We start from the raw sequence: 21,568 nt of genomic DNA on the forward strand, positions 1-21,568 counted from the left end.
TCAATGTTTTTTTCATCCTATGCTCATTAGTAGTCTTTTTTTTTTGAGTGCACCCGTATATAAAAAAAATGGAAATCTTCAGAGAGACCCGGAAATTAAGAGCGGGAGGGGGCGGGGGATCGGGATCCACTACCATCCACACGTGTAAGAGTACGAGAGAGAGTGAAAGATCGTGTTTTTGTGCAGTCAAGAGATTCACATACTGTGGGAACGCGATCCACAATACGGGGGTAGAATGAGAGAGAGCACTTGTCCACGTAATCAAGTAGAAACTTGTTCAGGAGCGGATCTGGCGGACTTAGGTTAAGACAGAAGTTCATTTAGACACAATCAAATGAATTATTTAATATGTAAGATTAATTTTTAAAATTAAACTTTAAATTTATGATTAATCAGGACTTACAGGAACAATGTAATACCGAAATGTATTCCAAAAAGTTATTCATTTATTATTCAGCTAATAATCGTTATGAAAAATCTAACTAAAACGGAAAATATATGGAACACGAAGGACACACAACCTGCTCAAGCAATTGCTCAAGTTTAACTAAAAGGAGTTTGCGACCAAGGAATATGCTATATCTACATGTTGCTAGCCAGGAAGTTGCCGCAACATTACGCCTCGCCTACTTTTTCTAGTGCGCAGGCGCCTCTTTTATTTTATTTGTGGGTGGAGCCTGATAAAGAGTTAATTTAATGATTGGCGAATTAAATCTGGCAAAATTATGTGACAATTTCTTTGTTTTCATACTCTAATTTAATTTATTGCAGTTTATTTCTAAGCCGTGATGGATAATTTCGTACACTGGGAAAAAGTAGCGAGTCCTTGCCAGTTTTGTTTTAAGTTTACATTAAGATTAACAATAAGGACGAACAATATTATTATTATTATTATTACATATGTTGACAAAATCAATTTAACAATTTTTTAATTTCCAATAAATATTTGGCTCCGGGGATATTTGTTGGATAATAAATCTGAGCTTAGCATTGTATCTGCGAATTGCCAATGTTCCTGTCAAAAGCATTCTATAGTTTATGCATTTAGTTCAAGATAATCTTCCCCAACTAAAAGCTTTGGATGCTCAGCTCACCCGAGCTTAGCTTAAACTAAACTAAGCATATATTCTATCTGTGGCCACTCCTATGGAATTGTCACCCTTGGCTCGTTTACGCCCCACTGAACGCCGACGAGCGATAGATAGATCGAATCAATTAAACGCAAACTGCCCAAATTAATTGAAAATTGAAAATCAGTCGAAATCTGCGGCACTCTCTAAACGGTCGTGTGGTGTGTTGGAAAAAAGGGGCGAAATATAATGCTGCACGGCGATCAAGATAAGCCCAAAATGGCAAAACGATCTGTGGGATACGCCCTCAAGCGCAGGAACGATCGTTTTGTGGTCGAGCCCATCGTGGGAATCGTGAATCCAGCCTACGAACCCGATCTTGGTGGAGATACATCCCCAAACAGTGACATCAATCGAAAATGGCAAGTATAACAAGCAATAAAGTTCTCTGGATGGGCTAATGTGAAGTGTTTGTTGTGTAATTACAATTATTACAATCAATTAAAAATTTAATAAATTTCTTAAATTCTAAATGTACTTATATTTAATACATTTGATAGTCTGCTATTTATAATTGCTAAACTTAATTTAAGCTTAATAACTCTAAATTAAGCTAGAAACCCATGACGTGTTTCACCTTGGGCCTCTTAGCGGGCGGGGCACTGGGATAGTCCTCGATGATAGTATTCTGTCCGGGCAGCAAGATCGAAAACTCGTGGGTAAATTCAACAGGCGATTCCTTTTTGGGACTCAAAAGGCCCTCTTCAATGTCCTTATCGGAGTTAAGGGCTGGAATCACTGAGTAGTTCGCTGTGGTGGCGCCATATAGCTTTGGAAGACTTGTGCCGGGAACCATGTCGGGATTTCCCTCGGTCACCTCGTCCCCAGTGGGTTCAACTGTCTGACTGGGCAATTGGTCCAACCAATTGGCCATGCGATGTTCCGGTTCCTGCTCCTTCTCCCTGATTCGCTCATCGAACATTTCTCTGGTTACGTCTCGTGTGGTGTCGTACTCCTCCATATCCCACACGTCCAGCAAACGGGTTGACATCATGTCCGTGTAGTGGGTCAGCTTGTAAGCGGATTTCTGCCAGGGACCGCGACTGATGCTCTTCTGCTTTTTAACATTTTTGTTACTGGGAGCATTCCTTTTGGGTTGCCGTTTTGGTTTCACCTTGGATTTTTTCTTAGGCGTTTTCTTACCATCTTTCTTGGACTCCGAAGGTTCCTCCTTTACCTTTTCAGAGCCTGAGCTTTCATCTTCGGAAACATCCGTGTCTTCTATTCCATAGTCAATTTCGATCTCCTCCACGATTAGAGGTTTTTCGTCAGGTTTTGATCTTTTGGCACCATCTCGAAAGATGTCTCTTATCTCTGGTATCGACTGGACTTGCGTGCAGCGGATGTTCTCGCGTTGGACGCGCTCATTAACGGAATTGGCAAGGTAGCGTATGGCTTCCGCGGTGTGAATTCCGGTTCTGATCTGCTCGACGTGCTCCTCCTCTTCTCTAACCGTTAGTCTTTGGCAGTAAACATCTCCCAAGCTGTTGGAGGTTAGCAGCTGGGTAAAAGCTCGATCACTGGCCTCCTTTAAGGGAAAGAAGCGCATTCCCGTAATGCAGGTTGTTGCCCGCTCTGCTATATCAGCATAGACATCCACAAATCCTCCCAAGCGAGCATCTATTAAAGCTTCTTCCAGGGTTAGCGGCGCAAATGGTATTGCCGGCGAGAACATTTCATCGACACATTTTGCCTGAGCTCCTTGCATCTCACAAATTCGCAGATCTCTGGGTAAAAGTCCAGCTAACGCAATGTATTCACTGTTCTGGTGAGTGCATGTGTCAATAAAACAGGGTGGATAGGTCATCTGATGCGTCCAGGTGACCACAGCTCGATCGGTCAGTTTTTTACCCAAGCATCTGATATCCAAACAGTGGAAGTTGTGATTACTAGCCACATACAGAAGATTAGGATTCACACCCTTGGCCAAACAAGAGAACCTCTCGCAAGCTTTTGAGTGAACGCCGCTGGCAAAGCAGGGATTCAGAGGCAGATTGCATCGCACGTCTACGGTAAACAAGACAGGCTGTGTTAGGCAGTGAAAGGTGCTTCCATCTGCTTGCATTAATTGTGCCCAGGTACTCGAGGATTTCTTCAGTCCTTTTAGCAAGCAAACATCAAGCTTGGCTATATCCTGTTGTGTCGAAATATCCACGAAGCGCAAGGACCGATCCTGGCTAGCTAAGGCCAATGTATTGGCATTGGCCAATGATTGTGCAGCGCTTGTAAAAGGAGCTACTTGACTGCTAAACATGCAATGGCGAATGAGTTCGTATTCTGAATCCGAATCCTGTTCCTCTTTGCGTTTAAGTTCGTATAGGGAAACCTCCTTCAGCAAACGTGCCAGGAACATTTGACTGCTATTTAAATTGTCCAGCGGAAGAAGTTCGAAGACTTCGCTGGAGGATTCCTCTAGCGTAGCCGAATGCAATGGTCGCCAGAACTCCGCCTCACCATAATCTCGGGAAAAGTGCAGATCTCTGAGCTTATTACCGCTGACATGCATGGCCAGCTGATCGTTTCCATTAAACGGAATCGTGTTTAGGTTTCCGCCTGTGTAGTAGTAATCGTAGCTGTCCCTGAAGAAGGAATTCTCCTGCTGGGCTATGTGCTCAGCCATCTCAAACAGACTGGCATCGTAAACACGTTGCTCCTGCTTCTGTTCACGCTGCCTCATATTTTTATATCGCCTATCAAATATAGCCTTGTTTAATTGCAAATGCCGGGTCCAATCGTCGTAGGCGCATGGCCTTTGGACGCATGCCTCCACCCGGGGAGTCTGCCCATCCTTGGCCAGGAAGAGGGGTAGCGGCACCGTAACCGAGCAGTTTGGCAAGTCCTGCTTCGGATTCTCCTGATAATCGTGCAAGAGTTGGCCCAACATTCCAGTGTTCAAGCCGGGATTAGAGAAATGGGGCGCATTTTCCAAAATGCTGCGCAGATTATCTGGCTCATTGTTATCCTCAGCATCTTGATCCGGCAGAAGATCGTCTTCGGAATCGGATTCGTTGTCACTAGTTTTGGTCTTGACCTGGGCACTGAATTTGGCCGAATTGAGAGCTGTCTGGTAGCGTCGCGGCATGTCTGAAATTGGAGTATAAGTAAGTAATCGGGATTTGCTAGCTGGCCGATGTGTTCTGATGCATGTGGGCCTGGCCAATCAACCTCTTCAATCAGCTATCCAGTTCCGCGCGAAAGAACTTAGTTAACAAATTGAATTTGACTCTAACAAAAGCTAAACGCATGTTTCCTCTGGCCACATGAAACAGCTGTTTAGTGATGGGCACTTATGTCTAGCCAGCGGAGTTTGGAAAGGAAGCATAGGCATGCTTGCTGTTATAAGCATTAAAAATAAAATATTCACAAATGTAATAAGAGCACAAATAATAAGTCATATTTACAAATATTTGTATAAATTTTTTTTAAACACGCGATGTTTTGAAAAACAACGATGTATCGCTGGGCGGCGATACTATTTCTAAAATATCGGCTAGCCTCGATAGCATCTTTGAAACATCGATTCCCGATGCATCGATGTTTCTGCCCATCACTATCAAATTTGCTTTGCGCTGCATCGAGACCGAGAATTAAAGACTTGAAAGCAGCTGGAGAAATTACAAGAAATTGATCCCCGAAAATTACTGGCAATCGCGAACAGCGGGCGTGTGTGTGTGTGTGCGTGCGCGCGAGAGCGAGAGAATAAGTGAACGAAACAGAACGAGCACAGAAATTACACAAGTTGTAAAAGAAAAGGTGAAGAAAAAAGTTGGTCGAGACCGAATATTGATTTTTTCATAGACGGTGCAGTTAAAACAACGGTCTCTTTTTGTTAGCCAAAAAGAAGGCGTTGGGAAAAGCGGTAGTAGTTTTTATCTCAATTTTGAGGCCTACAGAAGAATAGAAGAAAAAGCAACGGAAAGCGTCAGGTGAGTTTTTTAAATCCAACCACGCACACACTCGCACTCACACCTACACTCGCACACACAGCGGGCACAATTAACACACATACAAGTGCCAAACAGACAACAAAACAAATGCCAATTGGAAAGGTGTGAAAGAGAGGGGCGGGTCTGGAAGATAACATTAACCAGTTCTAATCCTCCCCCCTCCCTCTCGCACCGCATGCATTTGTTTTGTTGCAGTTATCTATTACTCTTCCCCTCTCTCTCTCTCTCTGTCTTATCCTGTCTCTCTCTCTCTGCGCTCGCCCCCATTAAAAAGAAAAGAAAACACACTGCCTCATCTAAAACTTTTCATTTGCATCCCAGTATCTGTTTTTCAATTAGCACTATTGTATATTTTGCGCACTCTTCTTTTTACTTAGTTAACAGTTAGTTGTTGTATGCACGTTGTTGTCGTTGTTCTTGTTGCTCGTCATATCTGTACTAATTCATCCATTTATGATGTTCCTTTTTATTCGTTTTTGGCTTTTGGTTTCGTTTGGGTTTTCCTCGCTTTTCCTAACTGCTAATTTTTGACAAAACCCAAATGGCTTCTGGCTCTGACGTAATGGACCCCTGCCGCCCTCCCCTTCGCTCCACTCCGTCTCTCTTCCTCTTTATCGCTCTCCCTCTCTCTCGGAGCTGGCGCTTTTCCACTCTAAACGACCTCCAGAAAACTTCGCCGCAATCATTTCAGCAGCTGCCACAGTGAAGCCTGTGTGCAGAAAACCCAGTTATGTCAGTAAAAAGAAGTGCGGTTGCAAGTTGTCGTGGGATTCTAAATTAGTACGTTTCTTTGATATCAATTCTTATTTTATGTTCAAATTCTAACTCCACTTTGCTGAATGTTTTTCTTATTAGAAAGATTATATTCTGAATCGCAATTAAGTTAAATAAGAAACTTAACGATTTGAGCAATTTAAAAAATAATGCAACTTCGAGTTGATTTTCTAGACAATAGTCGACCAATTTTCCGAACTAAACAAAGGAAAAGCGAAATGGAATAATGGGGCTGTTCATTAAAAGCGACTTGACTGTTATCTCTGACAGTTGCCCTAATTGGTTTACCTATTGGCAGTGTTTACTGTTCCTGCAGACATTTGTTATTCGCTGTTTTGTGAAATTTTATTGCTTCTAGCGGCTTTTGGGTGTGGAAATGAATGGGTGGGGACTCCACTTTAACGGCTTTACTGTAACCTGTCGGCGCCATCGCCATGGACAGGATTTCGTCTCGTCCACCAGAGTATCTGGGTCTAGTACATACATATATGTATCTATATCTGATGTTTAACTTTCCTGCATGTTTAATGCGTAGGTCAGTTTACTCAGAAGGCAAACACAATGAAAAGTTCGCCGCACAAATTGCTTTTGGCGCCTTGTTGCTGCTCCTGTTGTTGTTGTTGTTTTAGCTTTTGTTGGCCACTCAGGTGTTTACCAACTTCCCTGGCACCTTCTCCCTTTTCTGCCCTTGGTCTGCGGCTCTGTTTTTATGTAACTTTCAAATCGATTGCAAACACGTAACAGTAGGGCAACCTGCGCCGTTCCCCTCTGCCCCACCGCCCACTACCGTGCCACGCCCCCCACCACCCAACTGATATTCTCCCATATCCTGCAACAACACTCTGACGTTGAGCGTGTGATTTTGTTCGTTTCGGCTGTACGATTTTTTTTCCTGCTGGCCTGCGGCCTGACATAGCGTGACATTTCCTTTATGTGATTTGCTGCCGTTGTCGGTGCCCCATAACCCCTGCCCCTGCCCCTGCCCCTGCCCCTGCCCCTGCCACGCCCCCTCCCGTTGGGGTATCTTGTCTCTCCGCCCCCCAAAGAACATTTGAATAATTTCTGTTTTGCAAATTTGTCCCCCTCCGCCCCGCAGGCGATATCCTTGAAGGACTCGGACAAATTGCAGTCAATACAATAGTTGAGCAAGTATTTTTAGGGCCAGCAGGGAACTTGTTGTTAGCCACCTTCCAAGGAAATCGAACACTGAAAGATCTGACAAAATACAAGAGTTTTAACGATCACTCCTGATTCAGCCATCAAACGTATTAAATGATAATATAAGAATGAATGATATAACAATATAAATCTGTTAATGTATCTAATTACAGCAGACTTCCTTAAAAATGATCTTTTCTCACGTCTAAGCAGATAAAGATATATTTTAAAGTGAATCAAAGGCTCAAGGATAATGTAAATCACTTTTGTTCTCAGAAAAACTCGTAAATAGTTAGGCTTTTGAGTCGGTAAATCCGAAGTAGCATTGAATCCCAATCAAGTACACAGCTCAGCAGTAGATTGAGTTCAGATTGCTGTCTTGAGCTTCGGTTTGTTGTTGCCCGTTGACCTGCCAACGGTTGCCGTGGGCGACCTGCCAAATTGTCGATATTCCGTGCGCTCCTTTCGCTCCGGCCGGAAAAACGGAAAAGCCAGGGCACGTCGTTCGCCTGTCGCCGTCCCACTCTAGCCGATTGCTAATTTCAATGGCTCCACGCTGCTCGCACCTCAAGCTCCTCCTCTGCACTCTTCACGTGCAATCGCAATTATGAATAATTCGCCATAAATGGCACACGCTGGGCTGCAATTATTGGAATTGAAGTGGCCCAGATGCCGCTGATAAATCGCTTGCCACCAATAGCCTATAGTACATTATACATTACTACATTATATATGTATATATATAGGAATATGGCCCATTATATCATATACCATTTCGTGTGGTCGAGGTGAAAAGTGCAAGCGCAACTTTATCAGCGCCCATAAATCGAGCAGCAAAAGGTCAAAGTTGAGCTAGACTAACAGCTTTTTCAGTGGCGGAGGATGGCCCACGGAATTTGCGAGTGCCAATGTACTTGGCAACTTTAAATGCGCTGTCATTTGTGTTTAGGTTTTCAGACTAGGGCAACAAATCATGGTGGCTTTGTGTGATTATTCATCGGTTATATGGTTGATAAAACAGCTAATTATGCCATAAAAAGTTGGTAATTTTATTTGATCAGCTGAAATCAAGCATGTTCCTTTCTATAACAGTTGATAAAAGAACGGCCTTGTTTGAATTCACTGTAGCAACTATTTAACTTACTTATCTGTATAACCAAAGATAAGACTTGAGAGCTGAGATGTTTCGAAAGATATTGGAGAGTCAGGAATCCAGTTTGAATCGCAGTTACCAAGATAAGATAGCTGGAAACCAAAAGCGATGCCTTGTTCCACTTGGAAGTCACGACTTTTGCCATTCCCTTCACTTTACGTCGTGATTTTATGACTAAAGTTTCAATTCGAATGGCTAAATTATGCAGTTACCATTGCAGCTAAATGAGCAATAAAATACTTGAGTCGTTGGCTTTTGAATAATAAAACTCCTAGAACAACTCTGGCTCCGCATCCGAAATCCTCCGCGTTGTATACATTTTGCTGTATGTTTACCCTGGAGCCACATTCATCATACGCACTGAGGTCCCAGCTCGGAAATGAATTCAAATTGCTTGGCTTGACTGGGTTCTAAAACCTAAGACGCAAAAAAAATAGTAGCCATAACGAGTTTTGTTTTGTTTATCGTTTGAACTTATACACTTGCCCAGTGACCAGTACATAACATGTATATAATTATCTGTATCTGGGCTGCGTCATAGCATTTGGAGTGGGCGAAGCGTTTGCATTTGCTTCGTTGCTGTCCGGTGATTATTAGTTGATAAATTCGAGCCGCATGACGCACTTAATCAGTGCCAAAAAAAAAGAAAACTACACGACGAACCGAGAACGGCAGGAGGAAAACATGTGTGTGGCCTCCCGGGGATGTGTGAAATTTTCATGCCTCCGTTCCACTTTGGCTTCAAGCCAGGGCACGTGGAGAGCAGGCCTCAACCCTTGGCCCAAACTGGGTTAATGTAATGCATATGTGCTACATTGGCGACGCAGGAGATGGGAATGGTCCGGGGGGTTGCTGCTGCTGCAGTCTCTGTGTGCCCCAATCCCAAACCCAGATCCAAAACCCACATACCCACATCGCCTTCCTCTCCCGGCTTGGCCTGCATATTTTGTTTCAAGTACGAGCATTGACGCCCCAGCTCAGTGCTCCCCCATGCAGTGGAGCTTGGATAGTGATGGCAGATGGGGGTTGAAGGTCTTGAGATTCGGCAGATCTTTAAGGTGCACCAGATGCTGATTAACATAAGTCCAATAATACCTATTTCATGTCATGTCAAGTCACCTAGAGCATTCTTATCGATTCGATGTGGAATAGAAAATGTTCTTGCTTTGATTTATTTCTATGAATATGGATGTGGAATTACTTACACTTGACTACTCCTTTAACTTATCAACACGTATCTCACTCTCTCAAAGAAATCGATTAACAACTAAAGGCTTTGGATTTTGAATACATTTTTATTTGGCCCTGGCTTTTTACCGCTGTTTCTTAACCATAAAGTTTAAAAGTTGATCGCTTTGAGCGTAACTAACTAAATTTTGGTGCTGGCTTCGTCAAAGCGATGCCCCACTGTAGTGGCCTGCTGCTTCTTAACCAATGTCAATCATTTGATACTGTGGACCCCCCGCAATCCGGCTTTCGTTTGACTCAATCTCATCATCATTCTATTTGCTTTTGTTATTATAATTTTATTTTCTTTGTTTTTTATGTGATTTATGTTTTGTGACGTTGTGATGCCGCTGCTGCGCTGCTGCTGCCAAAAAAAAAAAACAAAAATAAATATATGAATATTTGAATGTCAACGAAATGCCCATTGTATTTGTCTGTCTGTCTGCCGGCTATAAAATTACACACCTCGGCGCTGATGAATCAAAAGCCTTGTTTATAAAAAACTCGAAAACAGAAACGCACCCACACACCGACACTTGCATGCACAGTGGAACACTCAGTTCTAACTATCAGAAAAGAATAAATAAAAAACAAAGCACGCCAGGCTAAGTACTTAAGCGAGAAATTCGAGCAAAGCCGAAAGATAACTAGCCGGTTAACAAATAAATCAGAAATCTAGCGAAAGACCCAAAAAAGCATGCCACAGTCAGAGGGCGGCTATGTATCGCTGCCGGCCGTCAATGGCAATGGCGGCGCCATCTATCAGTCGACCACAGAGCCCACGGCCCCGCCCTCCGTCTTCGCGAGCGTGAAGCGGGCCATTGGCCAGGCCATCAAGTCCTCGCCCACCGACAGCGAGGAGCTGCTCCGCTCGGACCGCCTGCCGGTCATCGTCGGCGGCTCCAGGTAAGTCCATCCAACCGGGGGGTCAGCCACCCACTCTTCGCCTGCTCCGCTCTACGGGCGACGCGACGGTGAGCTCTCTCCGCCAATCACTCTTAATCACCCACCACAATGTGGCTCCACATCCATTGCCCCCTCTTAGGCACGGACACAAAATCCCCCACTGAACGCACCACACCACTGAATCATTAACCAACTGAGTGACCCACTCGCAGCTACACAGAGAACAAAAAGAACGGAGTCATCAAATAGGTTTTCCTTCAATATAAGTTCTATGTAAAAATATATCTACTGCAATGTTTATCTTAAAACTAAATCGCACAGCAAAAAGCCACTTCCTTTGCAATTTAATTGTAATTAATTGCTCAAGATTCTTTCAAATTACTTGATCAACAATTTCCCAGAAATCAGATTGTATCTGCGAGTTCTTTTCTCTGTGTAGCTCGGTTAAACACCGAACATCAAAGCTCGATTTTGCCTTTGCCACCTGACTTCCCATAACCCCAGAAGCTTAATTGCGATTGCATGTCAGCCCAAAATGTTTGATTTTTGCTTTTCTTGCTTTTGATTGTTTGTGGTTGTTGCCAATGTTGTTGTTATATTTCTCTTCATTTTCCAAGGCACCTTGCATTATTTTATTGAAATTATTTGCCCAGCAGAAGGAAGAACTAATTGTATATATTTGATGTAAACTCAAAGGCTCACATTCCGCATTACATCATCATCATCAGCATCAAGCTTGCCGCTCTAAAGGAATTTTTTAATTATAACTTTATCAGATGAATCCAGACACTTTGCAATGAAATCCCTGAAAGTAGAGCATTTTGAAAGGGTCTAGGCCCAAAAGAATAGCGTCGGAAATGTAACTTCGTTTCTGGTTAGCCGTGGCTCAAGGTCAAACTGCAGTTTGCAGTTGCAGCAGTTTTGTCAATACAACAATCCCGAGAGCACAGCAAACAGAGCTCAGAAACTAAAGTGAACTCTTGAGTCGTTTAGTTTGGGTTTAGTTGGCCGCCGGTTGCGACCCACATTCGCTTTAATTTGCGGTCACTCTTCAAATTATTCATACTCATACGCAGTAGAGAGTATCCACGATTGTACGATTATTATTCACGACTGAGCTGGCGATCTCAAGTGGCCTTAATTAGTATTTCCGCAGCCACTGGCATCGCGCGTAAGTGATTTGGTCCACTTAATGTGTTATTTCCACACCCCAGATCGCACCGTCTGTTGTGCATTCCTTCAGCCAAGTGCATTGCTCTTGGTCCCTGGCCTGGAGTTAACCGATACCGAGCAGTTCTAACCGGTTGGTGGCCGTACCGGTTTAAGCTGGAGATTCCAAGTAAATTGAAAAGAAAGTACAGCAAGCGTATGCAAACAGCTGATTAACACAAGTAATCCGCCTGTACTTAAGCATTTCAATTATTTATTATTTGCGTGTTGTCCCAGAAATTGATTGTTCAGATTAATAATGGATGTATAGGGAAATGAAAGGCTTACGCCCATAGTTAGTAATAATAATAATAATACTTTAAACAAGAAAACACAGAAGCTCCGGAAGTTGCATATTTCAAGAGCTAGTCATTCGCATTCATAAGTAACATCTTATGAATTTATGATAATAATAGTTTTCTCCCTAAGCACATCCATAAAAACTAAGCTCTGCTTATGCAATTTCCCTCTGCCTCAATCACGTAACCAATTAAAGGTGATAATGAAGACGGCCATGACCCCAACCGTATATATACATACTATAGTATGTATATTATGTATGAGGATAATGAACTCTCATCCCTCACCTGAGTTTATCCCCACACCTCCAGCATTAACTAATTGAGTTCGGTCCCTGCAGTAAAAGTTTTTGTTATCCCAAGCAGCAGAGGGTGTAGGTAAACAAAAGTTTCCGAGCTTTTCACGTTTTACAGGGGACGAAAAGGAGAGAAAAGTCAAATTAGTTGTATGCCAGCTGGTCGCATTTTCCTGGCGCCACTTGTTTGTCGCTAGCCATTTTCATACATCGCCAACATCCATCGACATTTACCCCGAATGACATTGCGTGACTCATTCGCTTACGTTTCACGTTTTACGTAAGGAACGCGAGACCTTGACGAGAATTCCCCCGCTTCATTCATCCGGGCAAACAAACAAGTTTGCTCCTCCGCTCTTTCTTTCTACTGCTCTATGTCTGCTTTACTCCTACTTCACATCCTACGTCCTGTGAATATATATATATTTACTCCTAAGATCTCCAATTTCAAGTCCACAAGAAAATATGAATACATATACGGTGAAAGTTTTTAGCCGATTTGGAACAGAGTCTGCCAGAAACTTGCCTCGATTTTTGCGTTCCTTTGGTTATTCTTTGCTTGCATGCTCATAGAATCTCTTTCAGAGACCGCGACAAATCCGGTAAGACACTGACCACCAAGATGCCGTCAGCTCCAACACACACTGCCGAGGAGGCACACCTGCTGGGGTAAGCAAAATACAAAAAAGAAACGATAACGAAACGAAACAAATTCTATAGAAAATGCTCCCAGGGTATTGTGTAATTAGGCCCCAAATTTCCGAACCATCCGAATGTATGTAAGATATATGCAAGACACTGAAACACCCAAAAAAAAAAAAAAAACACTATCACAACACACAAGTTTAGAGTTTTTGCGTTTGAATTAATTTCTCGTTACTTTTGTTCATATTAACCCTTCACATAGTTTTTGATTTACGAGTAAAAGTATTGTTAAGAGACAACCATTAGTTCGTAAGTTACTTGCCTAGACTTGAGTTTGACAACTAAACCCTGTAAAAGCATCCCAAATTGTTCTATCTCTCCGAATGTTTATTAACCGATACCTTACGTCTTGATTTATTTGAGTTTTGCATACATATGAACCATGCCTAGAGTAGAGGAGAGCAGCGAGATCAACTCACGCCTGCCATATATGTATACCCCCAAGATCAGTAGCCTGTTAGTATCTAGATGAGATCCGAATCAAGGATGCATATCCTGCGACACAAAGACACTAAAACTCACAGGATGCCAGTCTATGAACAGCTACCCAGCTGCTGCTGCCGCCGCCCAAAAATCCCACCAAAAAACATATGTATCGGGGATTAAGGAGCCACATGTTACTAACTTACCTTTTTTTTTATCCATCCCAATAGCACCATGCCCGTTGATCCCATGGATGACATCGAACTGCGCTCCGTGCAGCTGCAATTCCCCAATGCCCGCGGCTCCATCCTGGAGGCCTGCGAACAGCGACGCGTGCCCACAGACAAGGGCGATGTCCACGTGGCCATACAGGGCGATACGGCCAAGCCGGCCATCATCACCTACCACGATTTGGGCCTCAACTGTGAGTGGTCGAAAATACCTGTTCAATTCGGATCGTACTAATCGGTATTTTTGACCCATTGTAGACGCCACCAGCTTTGCTGGCTTTTTCAATTTTCCAGTGATGCGAGGTCTGCTGGAGAACTTCTGTGTTTACCATGTGACTGCTCCTGGCCAGGAGGAGGGTGCACCCACTTTGCCAGAGGAGTAAGAATTAATTGCCTATCGCGTAATGCATTTCTTGTCAGTTATCAAAATAGCGTTGAATCAATAGAAAAGAACTTCCAAATTGAAAGAAATAGTTACACGAGTATTATATACTATATATTTCTAACAACTATTCTTATCACTTGCAGTTACGTGTATCCGACCATGGATGATCTGGCCGCCCAGCTGCTTTTCGTGCTATCCCACTTTGGCCTGAAGTCGGTGATTGGTTTCGGCGTTGGTGCCGGGGCGAATATTCTGGCCCGTTTCGCTCACGCCCATCCGGACAAGGTGGGCGCCCTGTGCCTGATCAACTGCGTGTCCACGCAGTCGGGCTGGATCGAGTGGGGCTACCAGAGCTTCAATGCGCGCTTTTTGCGCACCAAGGGCATGACACAGGGCGTGATCGATTATCTGATGTGGCACCACTTCGGACGCAATCCGGAGGAGCGCAATCACGACCTGGTGCAGATGTACAAGCAGCACTTCGAGCGTGGCGTTAATCCGACCAACCTGGCCATGCTGATCAACGCGTACATCCATCGCAACGACCTGCATCTGGCGCGCACTCCGCCAGGTACTCCGGGCAGCGAAACGGCGGCCACCACGCTGAAGATGCCGGTGATCAATATCACGGGTTCGCTCTCGCCGCACGTCGACGACACGGTGACCTTCAATGGCCGTCTAGACCCCACAAACTCATCGTGGATGAAGGTTCTTATAAATTTTAACCGACATACATATGCGGTTGTAATATTTCACCGCATATCTGTGTATTGTTATTAAGTTCTGTTCGATTGTAATAATCTTTTCCCACCCACAGATTTCCGATTGCGCTTTGGTGCTGGAGGAGCAGCCGGCTAAGCTGGCCGAGGCCTTCCGGCTCTTCTTGCAGGGCGAGGGCTACGGTAAGTGTTAGAACACCGCACACCACACCACCAAGATCCACCACAGCAACAAAAACAACTAGAACTACAGCAACATCAAATGCTACAACAACTGAACAACCTCAGCAATCTCTGCTACAATCTCAACAATCTACTACTGTACCCACTCTATTTAATCCTTCTATTAACCCGCAACTACCTTAACTACTTAACTACCTACCACCTAACTTTCTTAGTCAAGTACTTCCGTCCCGGCGACTGGGACGGCACTCAGTTGAGCAGCTTCATCTAGAAGTCGATTCCGTTTGGAGCAAGATATCCCCTCCATAGATTCAGTTCAGTTCAGTTCAGCTCAGTTTTCCCACAGGAGATGCTCCTAGCTTAGCCCCCGATTTTCTCCGTGGAGACACACGCACACACAAAGTACACAAACGTCCCTGACCCAACCTGATTTTAGTCTAAACGAAAATCTTTGAGAATCAAAAGCTTTTTGAGATGCATTGAAACGAAACCAAAAATCTATTGTGCAAAATTTTATATTTACAAATTGGTTAGATATACAAAAAAACTAATAAAATTGACATTGATCGTTCATATTTATGTTGATAATAAAAAAAAGTATTTGTACGCAACCAAAGTATTTCCAAATAAATCGAAAAGTTGTTGAAAATCAAGCGTTTACTTTCTACACACATATATTTAACCACTTTCAAACCCCAACCTAGTTCCCCGAATAGTTAGGACCCCAAAGAATACACACAATTTCGCATCCACGACAGCAACCAAACAAGAAAAGATATTCAAGATGTTCATTACTTTGTTTTTCATTTCTTTTTCCTTTCTCCAAAACTGCTTGTTTTTGCTAAACCAACATACAAAACAAAAAATAAAAAAAAAAACAAAATATAAAAAAAAATTCTATGAAAAACAAACGAACAACACGCAACATGAATCCAAATAAAAAAAATATACAAACAAAATCTTTCACACGAAATTGCAACTTCAAACGATCAAAAACCCCAAAATCCGCACCCCATAATTCCATAATCTTCATTCGATTTCATGGTCTATGCAATCCAATCCATCGACTTGGTCTCTGCTGCATTCACCAACGACTTCCCTCCCGTTCTGTTTCAATTCGTTTCAATTCGTTTCAATTCTAACTCTGATTTTCTTTTCGTTTCGAAATTGGTTTTTCCAATCCACCTCAACTCGAATTGATCGCCAAATAACTGTTTAACTAATGCAACTGCGCGTTCTCTATAATTTCAACAACAAAACTAAATATAATAATCGTGTGTATGGTATGTATATTTGTACACCATCATATTCGCACCTGTGATCGTAGTGTCCGAGAAACCTCAGTAGGAAGATCTGCCGGAGCACCCAAGCAGTAATATACCCAACAAATTGCAAAAAAACAAACAAACCCGAAATCTAGTTGGAATGCATTTAGCTAATTAATTAATACAATAATTCAAATTAACATTATATACAATTATATAGGCAAAGTAGAGCTTAAAAACCACCCATACACACACTGCTAGTCATGGTTCTTTCGATATTTTAAGGTGTTAACGGGTAATATAACATAATGTCAAAATACTAATAGCAGTACATTTCGTTTTATTAACTTATAAAAAATTGTTTATTTTTCTATAAATTACTAATTTTCTGACTTAACCCACGACACCTTAAGATTTACAGAGCTGAATAGTGAAAATGACTTACACTAGCCTGCATCTACGTAGATTTGCTTCTGAGTACAGTGCAACCTCGTTAGCTGGGCAATTGATGCGCTTTCGCTTTTCCAACGCTCTCTTTGATTTTCTCCTCCACAAAAACACACTCTCTCGCACACGCCTTTTGTTTCGAATAACTCTTTCATTTATTTGACCTATCATTTTGTTTTGTTTATTTACACGCAAATTGAATACAAATTATACAACAATATCAACATCGAAAACAATTACCACAACAACCACAAACAATTGAACATTGATTTCGAAAACCCCAAAAGCTGTTGGCACACTGCAAAAGTTGGCGCGCAAAATGTCATCGGTCAGCCGGAGCAGTTCCACGCAAATTGAGCTCACTGTACAGTGAACGGCGGCGGCAGAGCAGAACTAAGTGAGCGAATGGAGAGAGCAGCAGCAGTGGCAGCGGCATCGGCAGAAGCAGCAGCATCGGCCCCAATTCGGTGGGGCAGAGTGAGAGAGAGAGCAATTGGATAATCACCCCGACACTGATACACCCAAACAAAAAATTAGAACAATAACCACCCTGAGAAAAATAGTTTACAGCTTTGCTTTTAAGGGCAAAAAAAACTTGCTTCGGTTTCTCCACTTCTGTGATTTGCGTTGAAATTTATTGTTGCTCTTTTGTTTATGTTAAATACTTTTTTTTGTAATTAATGCGATTTTTAGTTGGTAAGCTATTAAGTGGAAAGCGGCAAGTGATTAGTTTCCATTTCGTTTGTTGTCTACATAAATAAATGCATTGCGTATATGTACTTTACATATAGCCTTTCGTTGTGTCACCCCTTTCTCCCACATGCCTTAAAAGTCGGGCTGCTTTCACCATCCACAACACAGCTTAAATGTACGAGAGCAATAAGTTTAAACACGCTATACAAATATACATACATGACAACGCTATTATATACAAATTACATACACTAACCATACTCAAGTCGAGAAAAACGATAAACGAAACGAAAATTGAAAGTGTAAGCTTTTGTTGTATATTTGAGAATTCTAAATAAACGAACGAACAACGTGAATTTCGAACTGTAACGGTGCGGCCAGAGTGATATACTCCTCCGATATGACTATATCTGGTGTTGGTGGTCCTCTGGCCACTGGGAGTCGCGTCTCTTTCCCACAGCAGCAGCATCGTCGTCACAGCAGCCACATCCAATCCAATCCCAGCAAAGGGGGCCATCGCATCGCATCGCATCGCATCGATCCGCTCATCGACCATCGCGAAATCTCAGCCCAGCTTCCTCCCCTCCCCCTCCATCTCGTCCATCAACTAGAACAACAACAACAACAAACAACAATAATAATAAAATTTATTAATTTTAACGATAATAGAAGAACAGCAGCAGCAGATTGTCGCCGCTTTCATCTCGAATCATGCAAAATGCACCCGACACATTACATTCAGGTACAGATACAGATACACTTGCAGCTGCGGTTAAAATAAGGATAGGACTAAATTATATGTGTTTTAAGCAGCTTTTATAGCTTCAGCCAACTTAAGATAGATAGCCTTATTAAACAATCTATAGATTGAATTAAACGATGTAAATTGTAACTATAATGAATGATGATATTATTGAATACTAGCATATACATAGTTATCTTAACTTCCATTCGAATTTTAAGAGTATCTCAAGCAATCTAAGAATGTATTTTGATCGCAGCCTTGCAAACGTACAGACATCACCACACGTACATACATTTCAAAAACAGCAGGCAAGCCTTTTAGAAAGTGTATAAAGAAAAACACCCATCAAGAACAAGAACCAACAACTTACATGTTATCAAGTGACATAACGTAAATAACAATAGCCAAACTACTACTACCTTCCCCCCAAAACAACAACAACTCCACTTATAAAACTGCAACAGCAACGCCGCTGTCCACGCCAGCGAGTTCGCCCTGTGGAACTAAATACCACACCTACTCCTCCATCTTCTTTGCCAACTTCCGGGAGCAGCAGCAGCAGGCGATGGAGGAGCGCGATCGTGAGCGGGAAAGGGAGCGGGATCGCCAGCGGCAGCTGAGCCTTCGCGTGGGCAATCGCCTCCGGGAGACGGCCATCAATTGCACCAACAGCAACTCCAACACCACCGCCGGCCAGGGGGACAATAATAATGCGGATGGTCGCAGCGTCGACGGGGACGATCTGGATCTGGAGAACGGAAACGGATGTGCCGGCGGCAGCGGAACAGGAACCGGAAATGGCAACCGAGCCTACGTGACCACGGACACATCGGGCACGCTTTACTACGGCACCCAGAGCAACAAGATACGCATCACAGAGAACCCACTGCCCGAGCCGGTCAGCTCTTAGATTGTTACTGCAGAGTCCACATAATCTCCAAAAGACACCTTGTTATTGTTGTTACCACACACTGAGAAAAAATAAAGCAGCAGCAGCAGCCAAGTCAAGCCAAGCTTTCAGCCGTGCTCCAAGAGACACAAAGCCACAGAAACTCAAAGAATAATAATATTATGAAATACAAGCAACTCACACACCGCTAGGAAATGAATGCGAATGCAATAATTAACCACCAAATGAGAACCCATTGATTGATTGATTGATTGATTGGTTGATTGATTGTGTTTCCCTATAGTTTTCGAGACGCGGAGAGATATTTGTAATTTACACTTTGTGCCTGAGCGTAACGTAACGAACATACACGTATATATATCAAGCCAGATCGGTTCTGATCAGCAACAGCAGTTTAGTTTTCTATGCCCAATTGGTTACCTTTTTTTTTGAAGTGCAACACATATTTTATGACGAGCTTGCTTAGTTGTTGTAAACCGAACAATATACAAAATATATACATATGTGTATACAGATGACACAAAAAGAACAAAAACTAAAAACTAACGAGCATTCTCGCTTAATGTTAAAACCTAAAACGAATCCAACTGTTAACTTAATCCCAAAAATAACAATGTAGCATATCAAATAACAAACGAAAAATCTCTCAAAATTACGTATATACTTATACAAAACCCTAGATAAATCGTAGACAACTGCGAATTGCGAGTAACTTCAACCAACATTCTGTTCACAATGAATGAGGAATAAACCCTAGACACAGGACACTGTCACAAAAACAGGATACACACACACACACACACGATATGAATATAGAATACATACATATAATATATATAAATAATGACAACTTTTTGCAATAACTTCGAATTCAATTCAATAAAAGTTTTAGAAGCTTGAGTTCTGTGTTTCCATTACTTCGGTTGCAGCATTTCACTGATCCTGCGCAGGGTCTCCTCTCGATCTCGACGCATCAGGTCGGATACTTGTTCCAAAAATTGATGCTGCTGCTCGCGTTGCTGCCGCAGGAAGCTCTCGTTGGTAGTTTTGATCTGCGCAAGCAGCTGCTTTTGACCTTCCATGATGGCAGTAAGTGCTTCAATCGGCGTTGGTTCAGCCTCCGTCTCGATGGCGTCCACGTAGTCCTCGCTATCGGCTGCCGCTCTTAGGAGATCGCAGGTGGAGCTGGAGTTGTCGCTGTCACTTTCCAGCGGAACGCTTGGTTTGCCTGGCGGCTTGAGAAAGGAAGGCTTACTGATGCGAATGAGCCTGCTGATGGCATTTTCTTTGTTCTCCCGCGGAGCTTGAATCAGCTCATCGAAGAGCTCAAAGTGGCGAGGCAGAATGCGTACATTATCTAGCCCGTGCTCCTTGGCCTCTCGATGACGCTTGCAGAGCAGCCTTAGTTTATTGCGCAGCTGGTGGGGCGTGCGTTTGATGGACTGCTTAGCCAAGATGTTGGAAATGTGCACCAGGGTCTGGAAGTTGCGTTTCCTTGAGCCATCCAAGGCGCGGAAGAAACCATTGTCCCGAATGATGAGTAGAAACGAATCAACCTCTTCGTCTGTCCAAAAATGCGCTAAGGAACATTGGGATTTAATTAAATGTGAAATAGGAAATAGCTATTATAATATCTACCTCCGCTTCTCTGTGATGCATCACCCTCTTCCTCGTCACTGTCATTGAAATCACTATCGCTTGCGCTGCTCAGATGGGCTTCCGCTTCAGCATCCGCGGCCGCCTCCTCTTCGGTGGGATCCAGGACCAGTCGCATCGCCTCAAAGTGCTCGAACGTTTTCCCTGTGCCGTTCTTGACCTTGTTGTACAATCGCCGCAGCTGCTGGAACTTGATGCGCAGCTTCTCAGCACCCTTGTGGCAGTTGCGCTTGGACATCTCCTTGGACAGCAGCTTGAAGACCTTGGCATTGCGCTTTTGCAGCAAAGCTGCTCGAAGACCAAGTGTGTGGATCAGGTCTAGGAGGAGGTCCACTTCGCCCTCTGCCCACTTGCAGCGGGCAACGATGTTAACTGAAGATCCTGAGGCATCCAAAGCATCTGCGAATGAAAGTCGCCTAAGTTCATATTCCAATACATTCCTGCCTGGTGGCACCTACCGTCCCCTTCGGTTTCCGAGATCATGCCGGACTGGTCCTCGTCGGCCTCCATATCGCTGTCACTCTCCAGCGCCTCTTCATCCAGATCAGATACATCTTCTCCCTGCATCAACTCGTCCACCGCCTCAAAGTGCTCGAAGGGTTCGCCGCCATTCCGAGCCTTCGCATACTGACGCCGCATCTGATGGAACTTGACTCTCAGATGCTTTGGACTCTTGGGGCAGTTCCGCCGGGCCATTTCTCTGGACACCATCCGAAACACCTTTGCATTGCTTTGCGCCCTTCGGAGTGCAGCTTGCAGTTTTAGTTGGTGAATGATTCCCAGAAAGGTCTCCACCTCTGCGCTGGTCCACTTGCAACGACTTGCTTTCCCAGAACTATTTTCCGATACCGAGTGATTAGCATTTCCTAGATCTGTATCGAAAAATAAGGATTTGGTAACATTGAACCGGCTGAGGAAGCTGGTTACCCACTCATAAGGTGTGCGTATTTCTGCTCCGTTTCGTGCTCGTCCTCATCGTTGCCATTGAAGAGCGAGAATTTGCTCATTTTGCTTAAATCAAATGCTTAAATCGCAATGAAATCAATAAATTTATATTTAGATTTGAAAAGTTTTTTTTTCAGTTTGATCAAACCATAACAATAACAAG

General features: G+C 43.3%; 3 protein-coding genes across 17 annotated transcripts; 1 reads left to right on the forward strand and 2 right to left on the reverse strand.

Moving 5' to 3' along the window:
- Positions 1–1,514: 1,514 nt before the first annotated feature.
- On the reverse strand, positions 1,515–4,405 carry LOC117137014. Its single transcript, XM_033298204.1, has 2 exons — positions 4,296–4,405; positions 1,515–4,214 (listed from the first exon to the last, which is right to left on the reverse strand). The coding sequence occupies exon 2, from the start codon at positions 4,210–4,212 to the stop codon at positions 1,684–1,686; it is 2,529 nt and encodes an 842-aa protein (XP_033154095.1). The 5' UTR covers positions 4,213–4,214; positions 4,296–4,405; the 3' UTR covers positions 1,515–1,683.
- Positions 4,406–4,681: 276 nt separating this feature from the next.
- On the forward strand, positions 4,682–19,704 carry LOC117138413 (protein NDRG3). Of its 15 annotated transcripts, XM_033300496.1 has the most exons (9): positions 4,682–4,883; positions 4,964–5,056; positions 9,877–10,295; positions 12,673–12,768; positions 13,458–13,651; positions 13,716–13,836; positions 13,986–14,550; positions 14,660–14,744; positions 18,359–19,704. In XM_033300496.1, exons 3-9 carry the CDS (start codon positions 10,087–10,089, stop codon positions 18,802–18,804), a joined length of 1,716 nt encoding a protein of 571 aa, XP_033156387.1. In that variant the 5' UTR covers positions 4,682–4,883; positions 4,964–5,056; positions 9,877–10,086; the 3' UTR covers positions 18,805–19,704. The 15 variants fall into 15 exon arrangements, with proteins under 15 accessions (XP_033156387.1, XP_033156385.1, XP_033156386.1 ...); XM_033300494.1 differs by having other exon boundaries at positions 4,682–5,056; XM_033300495.1 differs by having other exon boundaries at positions 4,682–5,056; positions 9,904–10,295.
- Positions 18,183–21,567, reverse strand: LOC117138415. The gene is made up of 4 exons (XM_033300510.1): positions 21,392–21,567; positions 20,919–21,332; positions 20,443–20,859; positions 18,183–20,383 (listed from the first exon to the last, which is right to left on the reverse strand). Exons 1-4 carry the CDS (start codon positions 21,465–21,467, stop codon positions 19,719–19,721), a joined length of 1,572 nt encoding a protein of 523 aa, XP_033156401.1. The 5' UTR covers positions 21,468–21,567; the 3' UTR covers positions 18,183–19,718.
- Between the last annotated feature and the right edge of the window lies 1 nt (position 21,568).

This window comes from Drosophila mauritiana, chromosome 2R, assembly GCF_004382145.1.
Source record: "Drosophila mauritiana strain mau12 chromosome 2R, ASM438214v1, whole genome shotgun sequence".
Lineage (NCBI taxonomy): Eukaryota > Metazoa > Arthropoda > Insecta > Diptera > Drosophilidae > Drosophila > Drosophila mauritiana.